Consider the following 19,025-nt stretch of genomic DNA (forward strand, 5'->3'; position numbering starts at 1 on the left):
GTGGGGGGCGGGTGCACTGCAGACCGGAAGCGGAAACCAGCTGCGATTCCTCGGAGCTTCCCGAAGCTAGCAGGGTTGGTGTGTTTTTATCTCAGACTGTGAGCACTAAACCTTCGACCATACGGGGGAGACCCTAGTCCAGGTCGAGCCCCCGGTCTAGGCTTTGTGCGCGCGGTTGTGTGGACCATGTGGGTGACTTGAGTTGCGTTTGAAGCCGGTCGTGTAACCGTTAGCATCCTGTTGATAGCTACCTAGCGGGCTGCTACCGCTGTCCGAGGTGCTGAACCCCGGGTCGGGACTCCCGGATCCTCAGTGGTTGAGGGTCTTCAGTCCTGGTTCATGATATTGTTATCGTCCAACACGTTAAAGAATAGCATGTGGTGTTGTGCTCGACCGAGTTGGGATGAGGCCGATGATTTAACACACCGATGCTAATTTGGAGCTAGGCTATGTTCCGCAGTGGGTCAGATAACTCGTCCTTCATGTGTGTGGGAATAGGTGATGGATGTGTCTGTGCGTGTGGAGGTCGTTTCACGGTGATGTGTGTGGGGATAGGTGGTGGATGGGTTAGTGCGTGTGGAGGTCGTTTCACGGTGATGTGTGTATCAGTGCGTTTGGAGGTCGTTTTGCGGTGATGTGTGGGTCTCTGTTCTCGTGTAACGCCGTGTCTCCTGGTCCGTCAGCAGGATCCGCGTCGCATTGAGACCGAGAGGAGACGAACCGCTGGAGCAGCAGAATGAACAGTCGCTGAATCATCTGGTGGCAGAGGAACGACACGCGTCAGGATCTATCCCCGGCACGGCCACACTGCAACAGAGGTGAGGACACTGGGTAGGGAGTGGGTAAAGATGGGGTAGAGAGTGGATAGGAAGGAAACGTTTTGTTAAGGATAGAGATGAACTGAGATGAAATGCAGAGTATCGTTATCAACAGAAGGCCTGCAGGTAGGGGTCGGGGGTCATCTGTCTCTAGGGGTCAGGGGACATCTCTAGGAGGCCTGCAGGTAGGGGTCGGGGGTCACAGGGCTCTAGAGTAGGGCTGATTTTATTTTATTTGGCCCGTGCCTTACCCACTGTATATATTATTGTTATCCGCCATCCGCGCTCAGAATCTGCGCTCACTCTAATTGAATATTATTTATTGGTGCACTTCCATTCCTGACCCATGAATAACACTGTGATACATTTATTGTAGGGTAGCGCTGTTGAGCTCCTATCCTGTTCGGCCGCCTCCCACTAGTAATGCGCGATATAAACGATATACGATATGACAATAAAAAACGGCCTACGATGGTGATTTTATTTCTATCGCTTTATCACGCTAATGCATGTTGATGACATGAAAAATTTAAATTTTCGGTTTGGTACGGTTCCATTTCACATTGCAATTTTCGCAACAGTGCCGGATATCCAATATCCAAAGGACGGAATGTCTTTTGGATATCGGACCCAACTATCCAATAGACGTTCCGTCTCCTCTTTGCTCGATGTTGAGCCACGACTCATTTTCACCTGACGGTCCGACAACTTTCTGCTAATCTTGGAGTATCCGCTAATCAAACAATAATTCTTATAATGCGTGCGGCTGAGCGGGTGCCTGTTACGTCCAAAGAGGCATATGATTTTTAGAACTTGATCGGACCGAGGTGCGTTCGCTTTCACATCTCAAGCGAATCGCACCAGGGTTTGTTTTGAAGCGAACCGAGACCACCTCTCCGGCTAGGTCTCGGACTGGCTGTTTGGTCCGTTCCCGAGTTTGATGGTTTGTATTCGCAACAGCCCAGAATGTCCGCACCAAGGGACCGAACTCATTTAGTGCGCACTATCCACGGGAATCAATTCAAAAGGACAAAATCTGTATCAAATAGACAAGCAACGGCTTGGCTGTTTCATCTTTCACACTATGAATGAAAGAGTGTGAAAGGGCGGCAGTAGCTCAGGTGGTAGAGCGGGTTGGCTGGTAACCTGAAGGTTGTTGGTTCGATCCCCGGCTTCACCAAGCAGAGTGTCGAGGTGTCTTTGACAAAGCACCTAACCCTGACTGATGTCGCGTTGTGATGTTGAATCCAGACATCCTGCTGATGCTGGAACAGAGACTTCCAACTCTCCAGCAGAAGTGCCCCAAGGCCATGAAATGCGCCGAGCGGGAAAAATTGATGATGATGATGATATGGAACACAACCTCCGTTTGATCGATAGAAAATGTGATCGACCTCAGCCTGTTCCTGAGGTCTGTTTTTATCTGGGGATAAAATCAAATAAAATGTATTATCAATAAAGTATTAAAATGCTAATTACTTCAAGAAATATACTAAGGAATAGTGAATTTCTATGTGCTTACCCTATTCATAGCTGAGAAATCCCGCTCGCAATTCACAGATGAGACTGAAACAATTAGGGCAATGCTGGCAAGGAGACTGAGGCAGGGGTAGAGGTCTAACCACTCATCATACTCACTCGCCAGCAGTGTCAGGAGCTCCTCCTGGCTCTTGTTCTTGAATGAAAGATAAAGCACATAAGAGAAAAAGAGAGAGAGAGAGAGAGAGATTTTCACTTACCTGTAATGACCCTGTAATGATATGGTTTTTGAAAGAAAACCACTCTTGGAGGAGCACATTCTCTTGGTCTGGACAGAATTTTTTTGCTAGAGTCTGCAGCTGTGCAATGGACATATTGTCAGGGAGGGCAGCCGACTGAGGTCTAAGGACATGGAAGGCTCCTAGGATGTCCATCTCCTGGAACATCTTTTTCAGTTCTGTCTCCAGGCCAGTAATGTAGGGTTGGATGACCTACAATGAAAAGGTCAGCACATTTTCTCTACCAGGAACAGAAGGATCGAAATTACTTTCCCTACTCTTATTTTTTTAAAGTTAAAATCTACACTAATCTGTTTCCACCTCACCTGTTGTTTCAGCAACATTTTGTCTGCTGTCCTCCTGGCCTATACTAATCAGTATCTCTCCTGAACAGCCCGGCCCCTGAGAAGCACTGGGTTGTTCAGGAACATTCGAAATAAATGTATTATATATATGTAATAAACATTTACTAGCCACAGCCATTTGGCTGTTCAACTTCATTTCAGAGTAAGCTAACTACCTCCTCAAGCTGCTCCGTCTCGTCTGGACGAGGCCTTTTTTGGCGCAGAAAAAAGTTTTCAATACTCATCTGGATCAAAGCAACAAACATTCAGAGTCAGAATAAGATAATATTAAGAATAGAATGTAATGAATGTTTTCTATTCTTTTTGATATGGGCACTGTATAGGCCTATCTAAACTATAACCGCATTTCATCTTAATCGCAGTTTACATGTGGACACATCTGATCCGCATTGATGTGGAAGAACAGCTCAATCGGAATAGAAAAGTAACATATATATATATATATATATATATATATATATATATGTACACGCCTCAATCGGAATACAATTATCTGTTCGGAAAGAATTCTATGCGGAATAGAAGAGGTGGTGTAGTCCGCTATAAACACTTATTCCGATTAGTTTGGGGTTTAACTTAAAGCAGCTGCAGTAGTTCGCAATTGGTCCACTCCGCTGTACTTTAATGCACACCGAACTTTACCGCTGTCAAGGAAAGTGGATTTATTGCCTGATTCACGTCTTTGTTATTATCGCTCCGTAGTAGTTACAGTAGTCCGGTAACTTACCAACCCCAGCGTGTCCGGTTGCTAAGCGACGGGTGACGTGTGTGTGTGTGTGTGTGTGTGTGTGTGTGTGTGTGTGTGTGTGTGTGTGTGTGTGTGTGTGTGTGTGTGTGTGTGTGTGTGTGTGTGTGTGTGTGTGTGTGTGTGTGTGTGTGTGTGTGTACACGAGAATGACAGGGAGAACGAGTGCTATGCGGAGATGAATGAACGGAACAATTTCTATGTTTCCAAAAAAAAGACAGAATCAATTTGTGGCCTGGATGTTGATTCTGTGGCGCCGCGCCACACAATGGTCTATATATGGGGAACACTGACTAGACCAGGGGAATGTTCTCAGGCCTCTGGTGTCTCAGGTCTATATATGGGGAACACTGACTAGACCAGGGGAATGTTCTCAGGCCTCTGGTGTCTCAGGTCTATATATGGGGAACACTGACTAGACCAGGGGAATGTTCTCAGGCCTCTGGTGTCTCTGGTCTATATATGGGAAACACTGACTAGACCAGGGGAATGTTCTCAGGCCTCTGGTGTCTCTGGTCCTGATCCAGCAGGTCTTATCCTGGTCTTCATCATGACGTCCTCCATGCTCCGCAGACAGCTCAAGAACCTGGTCCAGAACTACTCTGAGGCCGAGGTCAAGGTGAGGACAACACTCTTAATCTGCATATACCAGGAACCCTTAACTAGTAACCCTAACATTAAACATATCTACCAACCTTTAACCAGTTTCCATTAACTAGAAACCCTTAACTAGTAACATTTAACTAACACTTGACTGGTAACTAAACTCTCACCAGACTCTAACCTAGATCTAACTCTAACCTGAATCCAACTCTAACCTGAATCTAACCTGACTATCTCTAACCTGACTCTAAAGCCCAGTTCAGACCAAAGATTTGCCTTGCAACGGCTTGCAACTCGCAACTCCTTGCGACGAGATGGGCTGCGACGTTCTAAAACTGGGCTGTTTACACTGGCTGCAACGCGCTGCAACAGGCTGCGACGCTAGGTGGTTTCCCAAGCAACTGTGAACCCTCTGGCACAGTTGAGAGCCGCAACAGCATCATTTGCGTAGGTTAGGTTCGATTAGTTAGGTTTGCGATTAGTTAGGTTTGCAATTCGTTTTATTTTTATTTTGCTTGAGAGTAGGCTAGAGTTACTGTGTTTTGTCATTCTCCGGATATCGGATATTTCAATCTGATATTTTTATGCTGGAGTGGACAGTACGGTACCGGGATGGAGTAAAGCCGTGACGTACAAGTTGTTCTGTGCTGTGCTTGGCTGAAGAGAAATAGTTAAATCGCTGCGTTCTAAAACTGGACCTTGCGATTTGACAATCTCTGGCGACTCCTTGCGACTCCTTGCAACTCCTTGCTACGACCCGTTCACACCGCCCCTGCGACGTTCTAAATCCGTCTCGTTGCAAGGTGAATCTTTGGTCTGAACTGGGCTTTACTCTAACCTGACTCTAACCTGAATCCAACTCTAACCTGAATCTAACCTGACTCTAACTCTAACCTGACTCTAACTCTAACCTGACTCTAACTCTAACCTGACTCTAACCTGAATCCAACTCTAACCTGAATCTAACCTGACTCTAACTCTAACTCTAACCTGACTTTAACTGTAACCTGACTCTAACTGTAACCTGGCTCTAACCTGAATCCAACTCTAACCTGAATCTAACCTGACTCTAAGGGTGCACTCACACTAGGCCATCTGGCCGTGGCCGTTGGCCGTTTTCACACCGAACCGTGCTCAAATGGCCCCATTGTTCTCTGGCCTGCACTCACACTAGGCCATCTGGCCGTGGCCGTTGGCCGTCGCAACTGTGGCCTGGCCACGGTAGGCTCTTGTACATACGTCATCACGTCGTAAGTAACACGTCATCACCAAGCGTCCGCTGCATGGACCATAATAAAGTCTGCCGCCAGTCAGAGTTCTAACAACAATGGACAACAACACAGAGAACACAGTTCGCACTTTGCTTAGTCTGTTGCTTATTTGGATACATGTTTACCGTTTAATGGGAAAGAAGGCTCGTCGCCTTTATTATGTCCGTGGTCGTCGCATGGACTATACGTCTTCCAGCTCGGGTTGCGTAGCCGTGCGTGTGCACGTGTCGGCTCATTAGCATCTGTACCGTGGCGGCCCGTACCGTAGCAGCACACCTCTCCCAAGTGGCCAAGTTGGCCTGAGCGGTGTTCCACGAACGGAGGTTTAACAAACACTGAGTTAACGCTGAACTCTAGGTTGATTTACCCTGTGCCGACTAACCCAGAGTTTTCGGTTCCACAGCAGCGGTTATGCATTAGTTCAATCAACTCGGGGTTGGTTAACACAGGGTTGTGCGCGTCCACGCCAAGCCACGCCATGCCTTAATATTTGAGCCATGAATATATAAATATCCCAGTTAAGCATTCTTAAAGATCCTACCACACAACCCCTTTCTTCTAAGAAAATATGTACTCCGATGGCTTCCAAGCAGTCAGCGGATCAAGTATAAAAACGAAGTATAAAAAACATACAAACTGGTAAGCTTTTCCCACCATTGTATTGGTATGAATTTAAATAAGCCATTTTTTTAAGCCAATCGTGAAAAGGCCGACAGTCGGCAGACTGGATCTGGCCCTCAAATTGTCTTGACCCCGTTAATAAACATAAATTCAGGGCGCCCTGGCATGGAGGGGGTACCTGGAGGTACCTACCTCCTCAGAGAGTCAGGGACCATACCCCACTGGTTGAATGTAGGTTTTGGTGTTTTCTTGTATCTTAGATTTTTTTTGCCTTCGAAGTAACACATGCAAACCATGTGCTTGCCACAGCGCATACTATTCCAAATGTTTATTTTTTTGGTAACTGGGTAGAAAACCTAAAAATGACAATTCATCAACTTCAAAGATCAAGATGGATTAGTGCGTGTAACGATCAAACATTCTCCAGTGGATGCAAGTCCATTAGGACTATTTTATACTTTGTGTTGTAAGTGCCTCTCGGCATAGTCCTCAGACAATATTGCTCTTTGTATGATAGGAGGCCGATACAAATCTTGGATGGGTCATCTGAAAGGACTGAGATGTGCTCAGCATCTCCAACATTATAGCCTAGATAAAACTACCATTTGCAAAGAACGGAGGGCTACGCAAATAGTCTGGAGTGAACTGAGGCCAGGTCCTCGATTGGTAGTGTTGGCTATGTAAGGCTATTTAAATATATTAAAGATTTGCGCGAGAATCTATAGGCCTATCTCTCCACTCCAGCAAAAAGTTATTTGATATGCCAAGATGTCGAGCCGTGGTCTTATCAATCGCTCCCGGTGGATTGCACGTATAATTTGCGCTCTGATATCAGCAGTTCTCTCATCAAAAGGGCATGCCATTGTGAACACATGAGATCTGCGCTGAACGCGGGTTTAAATACCCAAAACGGGGTTATGTTTCAAACTTAACCTGCGCAGAACCTGCTCCGACCAGGTTTGATTCAGAGCATATGTTTCTATAGCAACTAACATAACGTGATCCTTTTGGAACGGAGAACCTAGGGTTACAGCAAACCCTGGGTTAACTTACCCGGTTATGTGATAAAACCGGCTTTGTGGAACACCCCACTGGCCTGGCCAGACTGGCCACACTCACACTGGCAGATTTGAGCACGGTTAGGTGTGAAAACGGCCACGGCCACGGCCAGATGTGTGAGTGCACCCTAACTCTAACTCTAACCTGACTCTAACTCTAACCTGGCTCTAACTCTAACCTGACTCTAACTCTAACCTGGCTCTAACCTGACTCTAACTCTAACCTGGCTCTAACTCTAACCTGACTCTAACTCTAACCTGGCTCTAACTCTAACCTGACTCTAACCTGAATCCAACTCTAACCTGAATCTAACTCTAACCTGGCTCTAACTCTAACCTGTCTCTAACCTGACTCTAACTCTAACCTGACTCTAACTCTAACCTGACTCTAACTCTAACCTGGCTCTAACCTGACTCTAACTCTAACCTGACTCTAACTTTAACCTGACTCTAACTCTAACCTGGCTCTAACTCTAACCTGACTCTAACTCTAACCTGGCTCTAACCTGACTCTAACTCTAACCTGGCTCTAACTCTAACCTGACTCTAACTCTAACCTGGCTCTAACTCTAACCTGACTCTAACCTGAATCCAACTCTAACCTGAATCTAACTCTAACCTGGCTCTAACTCTAACCTGTCTCTAACCTGACTCTAACTCTAACCTGACTCTAACTCTAACCTGACTCTAACTCTAACCTGGCTCTAACCTGACTCTAACTCTAACCTGACTCTAACTTTAACCTGACTCTAACTCTAACCTGGCTCTAACTCTAACCTGGCTCTACCCTGACTCTAACTCTAACCTGACTCTAACTCTAACCTGGCACTAACTCTAACCGGACTCTAACTCTAACCTGACTCTAACTCTAACCTGACTCTAACTCTAACCTGGCTCTAACCTGACTCTAACTCTAACCTGACTCTAACTCTAACCTGGCTCTAACTCTAACCTGACTCTAACTCTAACCTGACTCTAACTCTAACCTGACTCTAACTCTAACCTGACTCTAACTCTAACCTGGCTCTAACTCTAACCTGACTCTAACCTGACTTTAACTCTAACCTGACTCTAACTCTAACCTGACTAACTCTAACCTGGCTCTAACTCTAACCTGGCTCTAACTCTAACCTGACTCTAACTCTAACCTGGCTCTAACTCTAACCTGACTCTAACTCTAACCTGACTCTAACTCTAACCTGACTCTAACTCTAACCTGACTAACTCTAACCTGGCTCTAACTCTAACCTGACTCCAACTCTAACCTGGCTCTAACTCTAACCTGGCTCTAACTCTAACCTGGCTCTAACTCTAACCTGACTCTAACTCTAACCTGGCTCTAACTCTAACCTGGCTCTAACTCTAACCTGACTCTCACTCTAACCTGGCTCTAACTCTATCCTGACTCTAACTCTAACCTGACTCTAATCTGACTCTAACTCTAACCTGGCTCTAACCTGACTCTAACTCTAACCTGACTCTACCTACCTGACTCCAGGTGAGGGAGGCCACCTCTAACGACCCCTGGGGTCCGTCCAGCTCCCAGATGGCCGACCTCTCCGACCTCACCTACAACGTGGTGGCCTGCAACGAGATCATGACCATGCTGTGGAAGCGCCTGAAGGACGACAAGAACTGGAGACACATCCACAAGGTGAGGGTGTGGAGCCCCGCCTCCTAACACATCACCAGGTGAGGGTTTTGAGCCCCGCCTCCTAACACATCACCAGGTGAGGGTGTGGAGCCCCGCCTCCTAACACATCACCAGGTGAGGGTGTGGAGCCCCGCCTCCTAACACATCACCAGGTGAGGGTGTGGAGCCCCGCCTCCTAACACATCACCAGGTGAGGGTGTGGAGCTCCGCCTCCTAACACTTCACCAGGTGAGGGTGTGGAGCCCCGCCTCCTAACACATCACCAGGTGAGGGTGTGGAGGCCCTGTGCCATGTCCTCCTAACAGCTGTGCCGTGTCCTCCTAACAGCTGTGCTGTTTCCTCCTAACAGCTGTGCTGTGTTCCCACAGTCTCTCACCCTGCTGGAGTATCTGCTGAAGACGGGCGACGAGCGCGTGATGCTGAAGATGAAGGACAACATCTACATCGTCAAGGCACTTACAGAGTTCCGCTTCATGGACAAAGACGGCAAGGACCAGGTGAGGACGGCCCTCTGACCCACGGCGCCTTCAGGGATGGGGCTAGGGTTAGGGCTAACCCTGAAGGTCAGGGAGGTCCTGGCAAGGTCCCAGCGCAGTGGGACCTTCCCAGAGGACTGATCCTAAGTACTAGGAACTAGAGGACTGATCCGGAGGCCTACTGTGCTCCAGTCTTGGTACTCCAGTCCTGATCCGGGTCTTGTCTCTGACAAGGCACTGCTGTGCTCCAGTCCTGGTACTCCAGTCCTGATCCGGGTCTTGTCTCTGACAGGGCACTGCTGTGCTCCAGTCCTGGTACTCTAGTCCTGATCCGGGTCTTATCTCTGACAGGGCACTGCTGTGCTCAAGTCCTGATCCGGGTCTTGTCTCTGACAGGGCACTGCTGTGCTCCAGTCCTGGTACTCCACTCCTGATCCGGATCTTGTCTCTGACAGGGCACTGCTGTGCTCCAGTCCTGGTACTCCAGTCCAGATCCGGGTCTTGTCTCTGACAGGGCACTGCTGTGCTCCAGTCCTGGTACTCTAGTCCTGATCCGGGTCTTGTCTCTGACAGGGCACTGCTGTGCTCCAGTCCTGGTACTCCAGTCCTGATCCGGGTCTTGTCTCTGACAGGGCACCACCGTGCGGGAGAAGGCCAAGGTGGTGCTGGTGCTGATGGAGGACGACGAGAAGCTGAAGACGGAGCGAGACTTTGCGGTGAAGACCAGAGAGAAGACCTCTAAGAGCGCTGCAGGTAGGCCCGCCTCGTCCCGCCCACACTCTGGGAGGTCTTGATGCGACCGTGTCTCACCCTGTCTCCCCTCCAGCCTCCTCCTCAGACACGCCCAAGGACGCCAGCTACCGGCCGTGCTACGTGGCCGGGGCGTCCGGCCTGCCCTCCCTGGACAACATCCCCTCGGTGGCCGACCTCACCGCCTCCTTCGCCGCCCGCAAGGAGGAGCGGCTGAGGCAGGAGGAGGAGAAGAAGGAGGCGGAGCGGAGGGTGAGTGAAGGGCTGGAGGTGGTGGTGGTGGTGGTGCTGAAGGTGGTGGTGGTGATGAAGGTGTCCTCTGTCCTCCAGTCCAAGCTGACGGAGGAGGAGCTGCAGTGGGAGGACGCGGGCAGACCAGAGGCCTCTAGACCCCCGCCCCGGGCCAGGGACCCCCCGGGCGCCCAGCTGGAGCCCGACCCCCCTGAGGAGCCCCAAGAGGCGGCCGACCCGTGGGGCGCACCCCCCAAGCCGCCCAGCGACCCCTGGGGGGCTCCGGCCAAGACGGAGGAGGACCCCTTGGCCGCCCCCCCGGCCGCGGAGGACCCGTTCTCCTCGCCGTCCTGCGACGGCGAGGACCCCTTTGTGGCGTCAAAGGACCCCGACGACCCCTTCGCCGCCCCCAAGGACAGACCGGACCCCTTCAGCGCCCCCCAAGAGAAGCCCTTCGGCGCGCCTAAGGCCGGCCCGGACCCCTTCTCTGCAGGCAAGGAGGATCCTTTTGCTGAGCCTCAGGGCACAGCGGACCCCTTCGGGACGTCCAAAGACGACCCCTTCAGCGCGGCCCAAGACTTCGACTTCAGCGCCTCCAAGGACGACCCCTTCAACCCCCCGAAGAACCATGCTGTCAGCACCCCCAAGGCTGACCCGTCCCCAGCAAACAATGACCCCATCGACCCATTCGCTACGCCAGCGCCATCCCCCCCTAAAGGGGACCCCTTCAGCGCCCTGTCCAGCCCCCCTAAAGGGGACCCCTTCAGCGCCCTGTCCAGCCCCCCTAAAGGGGACCCCTTCAGCGCCCTGTCCAGCCCCCCTAAAGGGGACCCCTTCAGCACCCTGTCCAGCCCCCCTAAAGGGGACCCCTTCAGCACCCTGTCCAGCCCCCCTAAAGGGGACCCCTTTGACACCCTGTCCAGCCCCCCTAAAGGGGACCCCTTCAGCACCCTGTCCAGCCCCCCTAAAGGGGACCCCTTTGACACCCTGTCCAGCCCCCCTAAAGGGGACCCCTTCAGCACCCTGTCCAGCCCCCCTAAAGGGGACCCCTTTGACACCCTGTCCAGCCCCCCTAAAGGGGACCCCTTCAGCGCCCTGTCCAGCCCCCCTAAAGGGGACCCCTTTGACACCCTGTCCAGCCCCCCTAAAGGGGACCCCTTCAGCGCCCTGTCCAGCCCCCCTAAAGGGGACCCCTTCAGCACCCTTTCCAGCCCCCCTAAAGGGGACCCCTTTGACACCCTGTCCAGCCCCCTCAGAGAGGAGCCCTTCGTGGCCCCCACCACCCCCCCCAAGGCCGTCCCCTCAGACCCATTCGGCGCCCTGGCCGGGAGCCCCTCTGTGGACGCCTGGGAGCCTGCCGCCAGCTCCCCGTCCGCGCCGTCGGACCCCTGGGCGGCCCCAGGTGAGAGGCGCTCAGGAGCTCTGGAGCCAGGTGTGCTGCCGAAGGCGTGGCCGTTACCGGCCGTTGAAGGACAGGTTCTTGTAGTGGGAGATGTTAGAGCTTTCCTTCCCCGTTCAGATTCCTGAACCTCGGCCGACACGTGGCAGTGGGGACTTCATACCGAGACAGCCTGTAGCTCCTAACTGCTGAAGCCCTTGTTCTTAGTGAAGGGTTATCTTATGATGACAGCGATGGAAGGTCGGCTACCTTACTATTTCTTTTTTCAGAACGAGATCATTTCAGCACTAGCTCACGACAGGCTACGGAATGTGCTGCTTATACCAGAGTTAAGCCTTAACAATGAGCACATTTCACAGACTGAGGTGAGCTATTGCTTTTATAAAACGGTTACCAGTATGGCGAATGAAAGGCATAGACTAAACACACTAAATTTAAAAAAAAAAAAAAAAAGTCCCTCCTGACTGCCTGCAAAGTGTACGGAGGACGGCAGGACGCTATGCACTGTAGCGTCCTCCGAGAGACGGCTGGGCTTGATTCGCCTGCAATGTGGCTGCTATCAGCAGTTCACTCACTGTGTACCGATTGCTTTAGCGCTGTAGCTACTATCGGTTCACTCACTCTGTACCGATTGCTTTAGCGCTGTAGCTACTATCAGCAGTTCACTCACTGTGTACCGATTGCTTTAGCGCTGTAGCTACTATCGGTTCACTCACTGTGTACCGATTGCTTTAGCGCTTTAGCTACTATCGGTTCACTCACTCTGTACCGATTGCTTTAGCGCTGTAGCTACTATCGGTTCACTCACTGTGTACCGATTGCTTTAGCGCTGTAGCTACTATCAGCAGTTCACTCACTGTGTACCGATTGCTTTAGCGCTGTAGCTACTATCGTTTCACTCACTGTGTACCGATTGCTTTAGCGCTGTAGCTACTATCGGTTCACTCACTGTGTACCGATTGCTTTAGTGCTGTAGCTACTATCGGTTCACTCACTGTGTACCGATTGCTTTAGGGCTGTAGCTACTATCAGCAGTTCACTCACTGTGTACCGATTGCTTTAGCGCTGTAGCTACTATCAGTTCACTCACTGTGTACCGATTGCTTTAGCGCTGTAGCTACTATCGGTTCACTCACTGTGTACCGATTGCTTTAGCGCTGTAGCTACTATCAGCAGTTCACTCACTGTGTACCGATTGCTTTAGCGCTGTAGCTACTATCAGCAGTTCACTCACTGTGTACCGATTGCTTTAGCGCTGTAGCTACTATCAGTTCACTCACTGTGTACCGATTGCTTTAGCGCTGTAGCTATCGGTTCACTCACTGTGTACCTATTGCTTTAGGGCTGTAGCTACTATCGGTTCACTCACTGTGTACCGATTGCTTTAGCGCTGTAGCTACTATCGGTTTACTCACTGTGTACCGATTGCATTAGCGCTGTAGCTACTATCGGTTCACTCACTGTGTACCGATTGCTTTAGTGCTGTAGCTACTATCGGTTCACTCACTGTGTACCGATTGCTTTAGCGCTGTAGCTACTATCGGTTCACTCACTGTGTACCGATTGCTTTAGCGCTGTAGCTACTATCGGTTCACTCACTGTGTACCGATTGCTTTAGCGCTGTAGCTACTATCGGTTCACTCACTGTGTACCGATTGCTTTAGCGCTGTAGCTACTATCGGTTCACTCACTGTGTACCGATTGCTTTAGCGCTGTAGCTACTATCGGTTCACTCACTGTGTACCGATTGCTTTAGCGCTGTAGCTACTATCAGCAGTTCACTCACTGTGTACCGATTGCTTTAGTGCTGTAGCTACTATCAGTTCACTCACTGTGTACCGATTGCTTTAGCGCTGTAGCTACTATCGGTTCACTCACTGTACCGATTGCTTTAGCGCTGTAGCTACTATCGGTTCACTCACTGTGTACCGATTGCTTTAGCGCTGTAGCTACTATCAGCAGTTCACTCACTGTGTACCGATTGCTTTAGTGCTGTAGCTACTATCAGTTCACTCACTGTGTACCGATTGCTTTAGCGCTGTAGCTACTATCGGTTCACTCACTGTGTACCGATTGCTTTAGCGCTGTAGCTACTATCGGTTCGCTCACTGTGTACCGATTGCTTTCGTTAGTGTCCTGGACCTCTCCATCGCCTTGCTCACTCCCGGAAGTACAACATTTCCACCCTCTCCGCCAATCAACATATTTTTACAAAATGATAATAATACAAAATCATTTGTATTCTTATAGTTATGCGTGAGCATCCATGTTTTTCTGACTTTGAGTTTGAATGCCGTTCCGACTTCCCTCATCCTTCGCTAACGAACAGCCTAACACCGTAGTGTTCGTTGCTCTCTGTGAGTTAAATGCGATATGTGATCTGATCGGACCACAGACTCGCCGATACCCTATCCTGCATTTGAGGCGGTATCGGTGGCACTGGTTCCCATGGGAAACACCTTAGATACTGGTAACAGTATGGGAACCACTCTACCTGTAGTGACACCGCCACACAGCAGCCGGCGGTGTCAGAGGCCTGGTCTGAATTCCGGTGTGATCCCGGTCTGAATTCCGGTGTGATCCCGGTCTGAATCCCGGTCTGAATCCCGGTCTGAATCCCGGTCTGATCCCGGTCTGAATCCCGGTCTGATCCCGGTCTGATCCCCGGTCTGATCCCCGTTGTGATCCCCGGTGTGATGCCGGTGTGATCCCTCTGTGTCAGAGAGCCCTTCATGATGTGAGCACCATGCCCCGCCCACAGACGCCGCACCAGCCAATCCGGACGATGCTTGGGGCTCGCCTGCCCCGCCCCCATGCTCCGCCCCCTCCGATGACCCGTTCGGAGACGGGCCGCCGAAAGCCAGCGACCCCTGGGGTGCCCCCTGCAATACACCCAGCAACGGCACAGGTAAAGCACACCCCCTTTATTGTACACCTCTGTCATGGACTTCATCCCTCCCTCCATCACCCCTCCATCATCACCCCTCCATCATCACCCCTCCATCATCCCCCCTCCATCATCCCCCCTCCATCATCACCCCTCTATCATCCCCCCTCCATCATCACCCCTCTATCATCCCCCCTCCATCATCCCCCCTCTATCATCACCCCTCCATCATCACCCCTCCATCACCCCTCCATCATCCCCCCTCTATCATCCCCCCTCCATCATCCCCCCTCCATCATCACCCCTCTATCATCACCCCTCCATCATCCCCCCTCTATCATCCCCCCTCCATCATCCCCCCTCCATCATCCCCCCTCCATCATCCCCCCTCTATCATCCCCCCTCTATCATCCCCCCTCTATCATCCCTCCTTCCTCAGCACTGTTAGCTCCATGCTAGCCCTTTGATGTCCGTCTCCGGCGACTCTTCATCTGGTGTGTGTGTGTGTGTGTGTGTGTGTGTGTGTGTGTGTGTGTGTGTGTGTGTGTGTGTGTGTGTGTGTGTGTGTGTGTGTGTGTGTGTGTGTGTGTGTGTGTGTGTGTGTGTGTGTGTGTGTGTTAACTCATCTTCTGCTGTCTTTAACCACTGAACCGTCTTAACTGTTCATAACTCTTCTCTAACTCTTCTCATGGTTAGGGTGAGGGTTAACCCTAACCCTTCTCCAACTCTTGTCATGGTTTGGGTTAGGGTTAACCCCAGGGTTAGGGTTAACCCTAACCCTGGGGTTAACCCTAACCCTTCTCCAACTCTTGTCATGGTTAAGGCCTTCAGCTCAATGCACAGCTCTTCTCTCCTCACTAAACCCCTCCTTAACGCTGCCTAACTCTCTCCTTCTCCACCCCCACCCCCCCTCCTTGCCTCCTCCTCCTCCTCCTCCTCCGCTTGCCCCCCCCCTCCCCCTCCGGGCCCCTAGAGAACTCCTTCTAGAGTAGATGTGGGTCCTGGTCTGCTTACAGGTGGGCCCCGGCCGCCCCCCCCCCACCGGACCCCCCCCAGCCGGGCCGCGGCGGCCTCCTTCCTGGGCTCGGCCGGAGCCAAGCTGGTGGACCTGGACTCCCTCCTCTCCTCGCCCCCCCCCCCCGCCCCCCCCGGCCGGTAAGGGGGGGGGTGCCTCCGACCGGTTCTCGGGTCTCTGTGTTTCGGGGATTTTCTCCCAGGGTTTGGACTTGTGGACTCGTTGGTCTGTGATTGGTCGGTTAGTTTCAGAGGTTTGAGGTTGATGGACTGTCCCCCCCTCACTGAGGACCTGATTGAAGACCACAACCCTCTGGCATGGTTTGTTCTGGTCTTCAAACTCGGGATCAGGCAGACTACGGATGAACCGATGATACTACAGAAATGTGTTCATCTATCGCCTAACGTAGATCAATACACATCCATAGAGTCTCAATGGTGGAGAGGCCTAATCAATAATACTACAGAAATGTGTTCATCTATCGCCTAACGTAGATCAATACACATCCATAGAGTCTCAATGGTGGAGAGGCCTAATCAATAATACTACAGAAATGTGTTCATCTATCGCCTAACGTAGATCAATACACATCCATAGAGTCTCAATGGTGGAGAGGCCTAATCAATAATACTACAGAAATGTAGTATTATTGATCAACATAGAATCTACATTCATCTATAGTCGGGAGCTGAACCTTGACCTGACGTGTGTGTGTATATACCTGTGGAGTTGACTCCGCCTACTCCCTCTCCCCTGTGCTGCACTATGCTCTCTCTACCGGAATGCTCCTCCTCCTGCTCCTCCTCCTCCTCCTCCTCCTCCTCCCCCCCTTCTGCTCCTCGTCCTCTTCCTCCTCCTCCTCTTCCTCCTCCTCTCGCTGCTCCTGGTTTTTCCCAGGTTCACTGAGCGGGCCGCTGGGCCGAACCATTACCACGGCGGGGGTGCCCCCCCTCTCCTCGTCGTCGCCCCTCCCCTCCGGTCTCTTTGGTTCGGTCCACCTGGCCCCATGTGACCCGTCCCGCCCCCTTTACGGAGCGGTCCAACCGCCCCCGTGGGGGGGCAAGTCTCACCGGCCGGCCCCGTCCAGTGGAACGTACCATCCCGGAGCTCAGCCGGCTCCCCCTTTCTTAGGAACAGGAATGGTACAGTCCGGACACGTCGTCGGGGGAAACCGCTTGGCTCCGCATCCAGGCACTCCGCCCTGTTTCCCGCCGTCAATGGTTCAACCCGGCTCTGGGCGCGGGGCACCGACGGCAGGTTCCATCCCTTGGCAGGGCGGGGGGGGGCAGTGGGGCGTTGGGTGAGACCGCTGGACCCTTCCTCCTCTCAACCCCAAACCGCCCCCCCTCTGTCGTATCAACGTTTAAATAGATGCAGTGTATTAAACGCACGCCGGCAGGAAGTGGAGCCTGCAAGGCGGGAAACACAGCTCATTTCCTGTGGTTGGTGTTTGACCATATATAGATATATATATATGTGTGTGTGTGCGTGTGTGGCTTCTGAGTGTGTGGGTGTTAGTGGTGCAACGGTTCACGGGTTTCCCGTGATCCGTACGGATCAACCATCACGGTTCGGGACGCAAGTGATCCGCGGATCGGCTGATTAAAAAAAAAGGTTGTGCGTTGACGTGATCAGCGCATGTTTAGAGGACAATTCCGGTATTAACAACATCATCAAGTATCGTAGCGAAATACAGTTTCTGCTGTGTTTTATTTGGCGTTCCGTAAATCCCATTGAAACGTAAACCGGAACCGGAACCGGACATCTTTAGGTTTGGTTGTAGTCTTTTCGCGTATCAACAGTAGGGCTAGAACCGAGCGAAAAGACTACAAGCAACCCCCCTTGCAATGAGCATGAGACTCCCAACCGAAATCAATGGATTTACAAAAGGCCAAATAAAACACCACAGAAACTGTATTTCTCTACCAAACTAAAAAAAAGAAGATAAGGATGTCTGCATTGCCTTGGGAGAGTGTAGACTCTAAACTCCCCAGGCAATGCAGACATCCTGAATTGTAAATCCCGGGTTAGGGATTATTTACTATCCTATCCATGTTAAAAAGAAGAAGGAATAATGCCTCAAATTGCAATTTTTTTAAATATTGACCATGCTTAAAGGAAGCAGGATTATTACCTAATTTTTCACTTTATTTTGTTTTTACACAGTTAAAAGATTTTATTTAAAGTCACATGTGTCTTGTTATCTTTATTGTTGTTGTTGATCCGAAAATGGTCCGACCCTTGACTCAAAAACCGTGACCCGATCTGAACCGTGAGCTTTGTGATCCGTTGCACCCCTAGTGGGTGTGCACACCATAGATATATATATGAACTAGATGCCTCGTCCGCGCTGCTGGCCAATGGAGTCGAACGTCACCACTGGTGGCCATCTTACCACAGTAAGCTGCTCAGCCATAACATTGTGTTGGTAGTGGTACATGTACTTTTTAAACAACCTTAACTTGCTCAATTTTCAACCGATTTTCAAACGGTTTGGTTTGTTATAATCGTCAGATGTAGTTATGACACTGCACTTTTGATAGAATAATGAAAAATAGAATAATGTTCTAAAATAGGTACAATATCATAACCATGTTAATAACGTTTGTAATAAACCAAACCGTTTGTAAATCGGTTGAAAATTGAGCAAGTTATGGTTATTTAAAAAGTACACGTACCACTACCAACACAATGTTATGGGTGAGCAGCTTACTGTGGTAAGATGGCCGCCAGTGGTGACGTTCTAGACGCCGCCGTAGGGCATCTAGTTAATATATATATCTATGGTGCACACTGTGTGCATGTGTCTTGTGTAGATGGTAGACGTGTCAGATTAACCTCTAAATATGTATTACTGTTGAGATCAGAAGTAATTATTTATTGATATATGCGGCGGTATTGACGACCTGTTGGGTTCCTCTGTATATTATTGATTTAAGGGATTGGTGTTCGGATAATCACGTGGTTTAACTTGCGGTTGTAAGCTCTGATTTGATTGTCTGGCAGCACTTCCTGGTTCTGTGACCAGAGCATGATCAATAAACAGGTGAACCAACCGTGTCTTCATCTGTTTTTGTTCACGCGGTTTATTAAACGCCCGAACGCAAACAACAGCGTGATGTTGATCAGCCTTAACACCCCCCCCCCCCCGCACGACACCACAAGTAGACCGGTCCATCGGGCACGCTGTGGCACACGGGGTGGACCAGTCCATGGGACACGGGATGGGGGGTGGATCGGTCCACCCCTTGGCCCATGGACCGGTCCACCCCCCACCCCTTGGGACACAGGGTGGACCGGTCCATGGGCCAAGGGGTGGGGGTTGGACCGGTCCATGGGCCAAAGGGTGGACCGGTCCACCGGTCACGACCAACA

At 50.8% G+C, this 19,025-nt stretch overlaps 1 protein-coding gene across 1 annotated transcript; it reads left to right on the top strand.

Annotated features, from left to right (window-relative positions):
- The first annotated feature begins 8 nt into the window (after window positions 1-8).
- On the top strand, window positions 9-17,339 carry LOC115536179 (epsin-1). The gene is made up of 10 exons (XM_030347897.1): window positions 9-74; window positions 687-818; window positions 4,213-4,304; window positions 8,737-8,892; window positions 9,261-9,389; window positions 10,001-10,121; window positions 10,195-10,370; window positions 10,449-11,751; window positions 14,510-14,656; window positions 15,609-17,339. Exons 3-10 carry the CDS (start codon window positions 4,236-4,238, stop codon window positions 15,620-15,622), a joined length of 2,115 nt encoding a protein of 704 aa, XP_030203757.1. The 5' UTR covers window positions 9-74; window positions 687-818; window positions 4,213-4,235; the 3' UTR covers window positions 15,623-17,339.
- Window positions 17,340-19,025: the final 1,686 nt, after the last annotated feature.

Source organism: Gadus morhua, chromosome 22 (genome assembly GCF_902167405.1).
Source record: "Gadus morhua chromosome 22, gadMor3.0, whole genome shotgun sequence".
NCBI lineage: Eukaryota > Metazoa > Chordata > Actinopteri > Gadiformes > Gadidae > Gadus > Gadus morhua.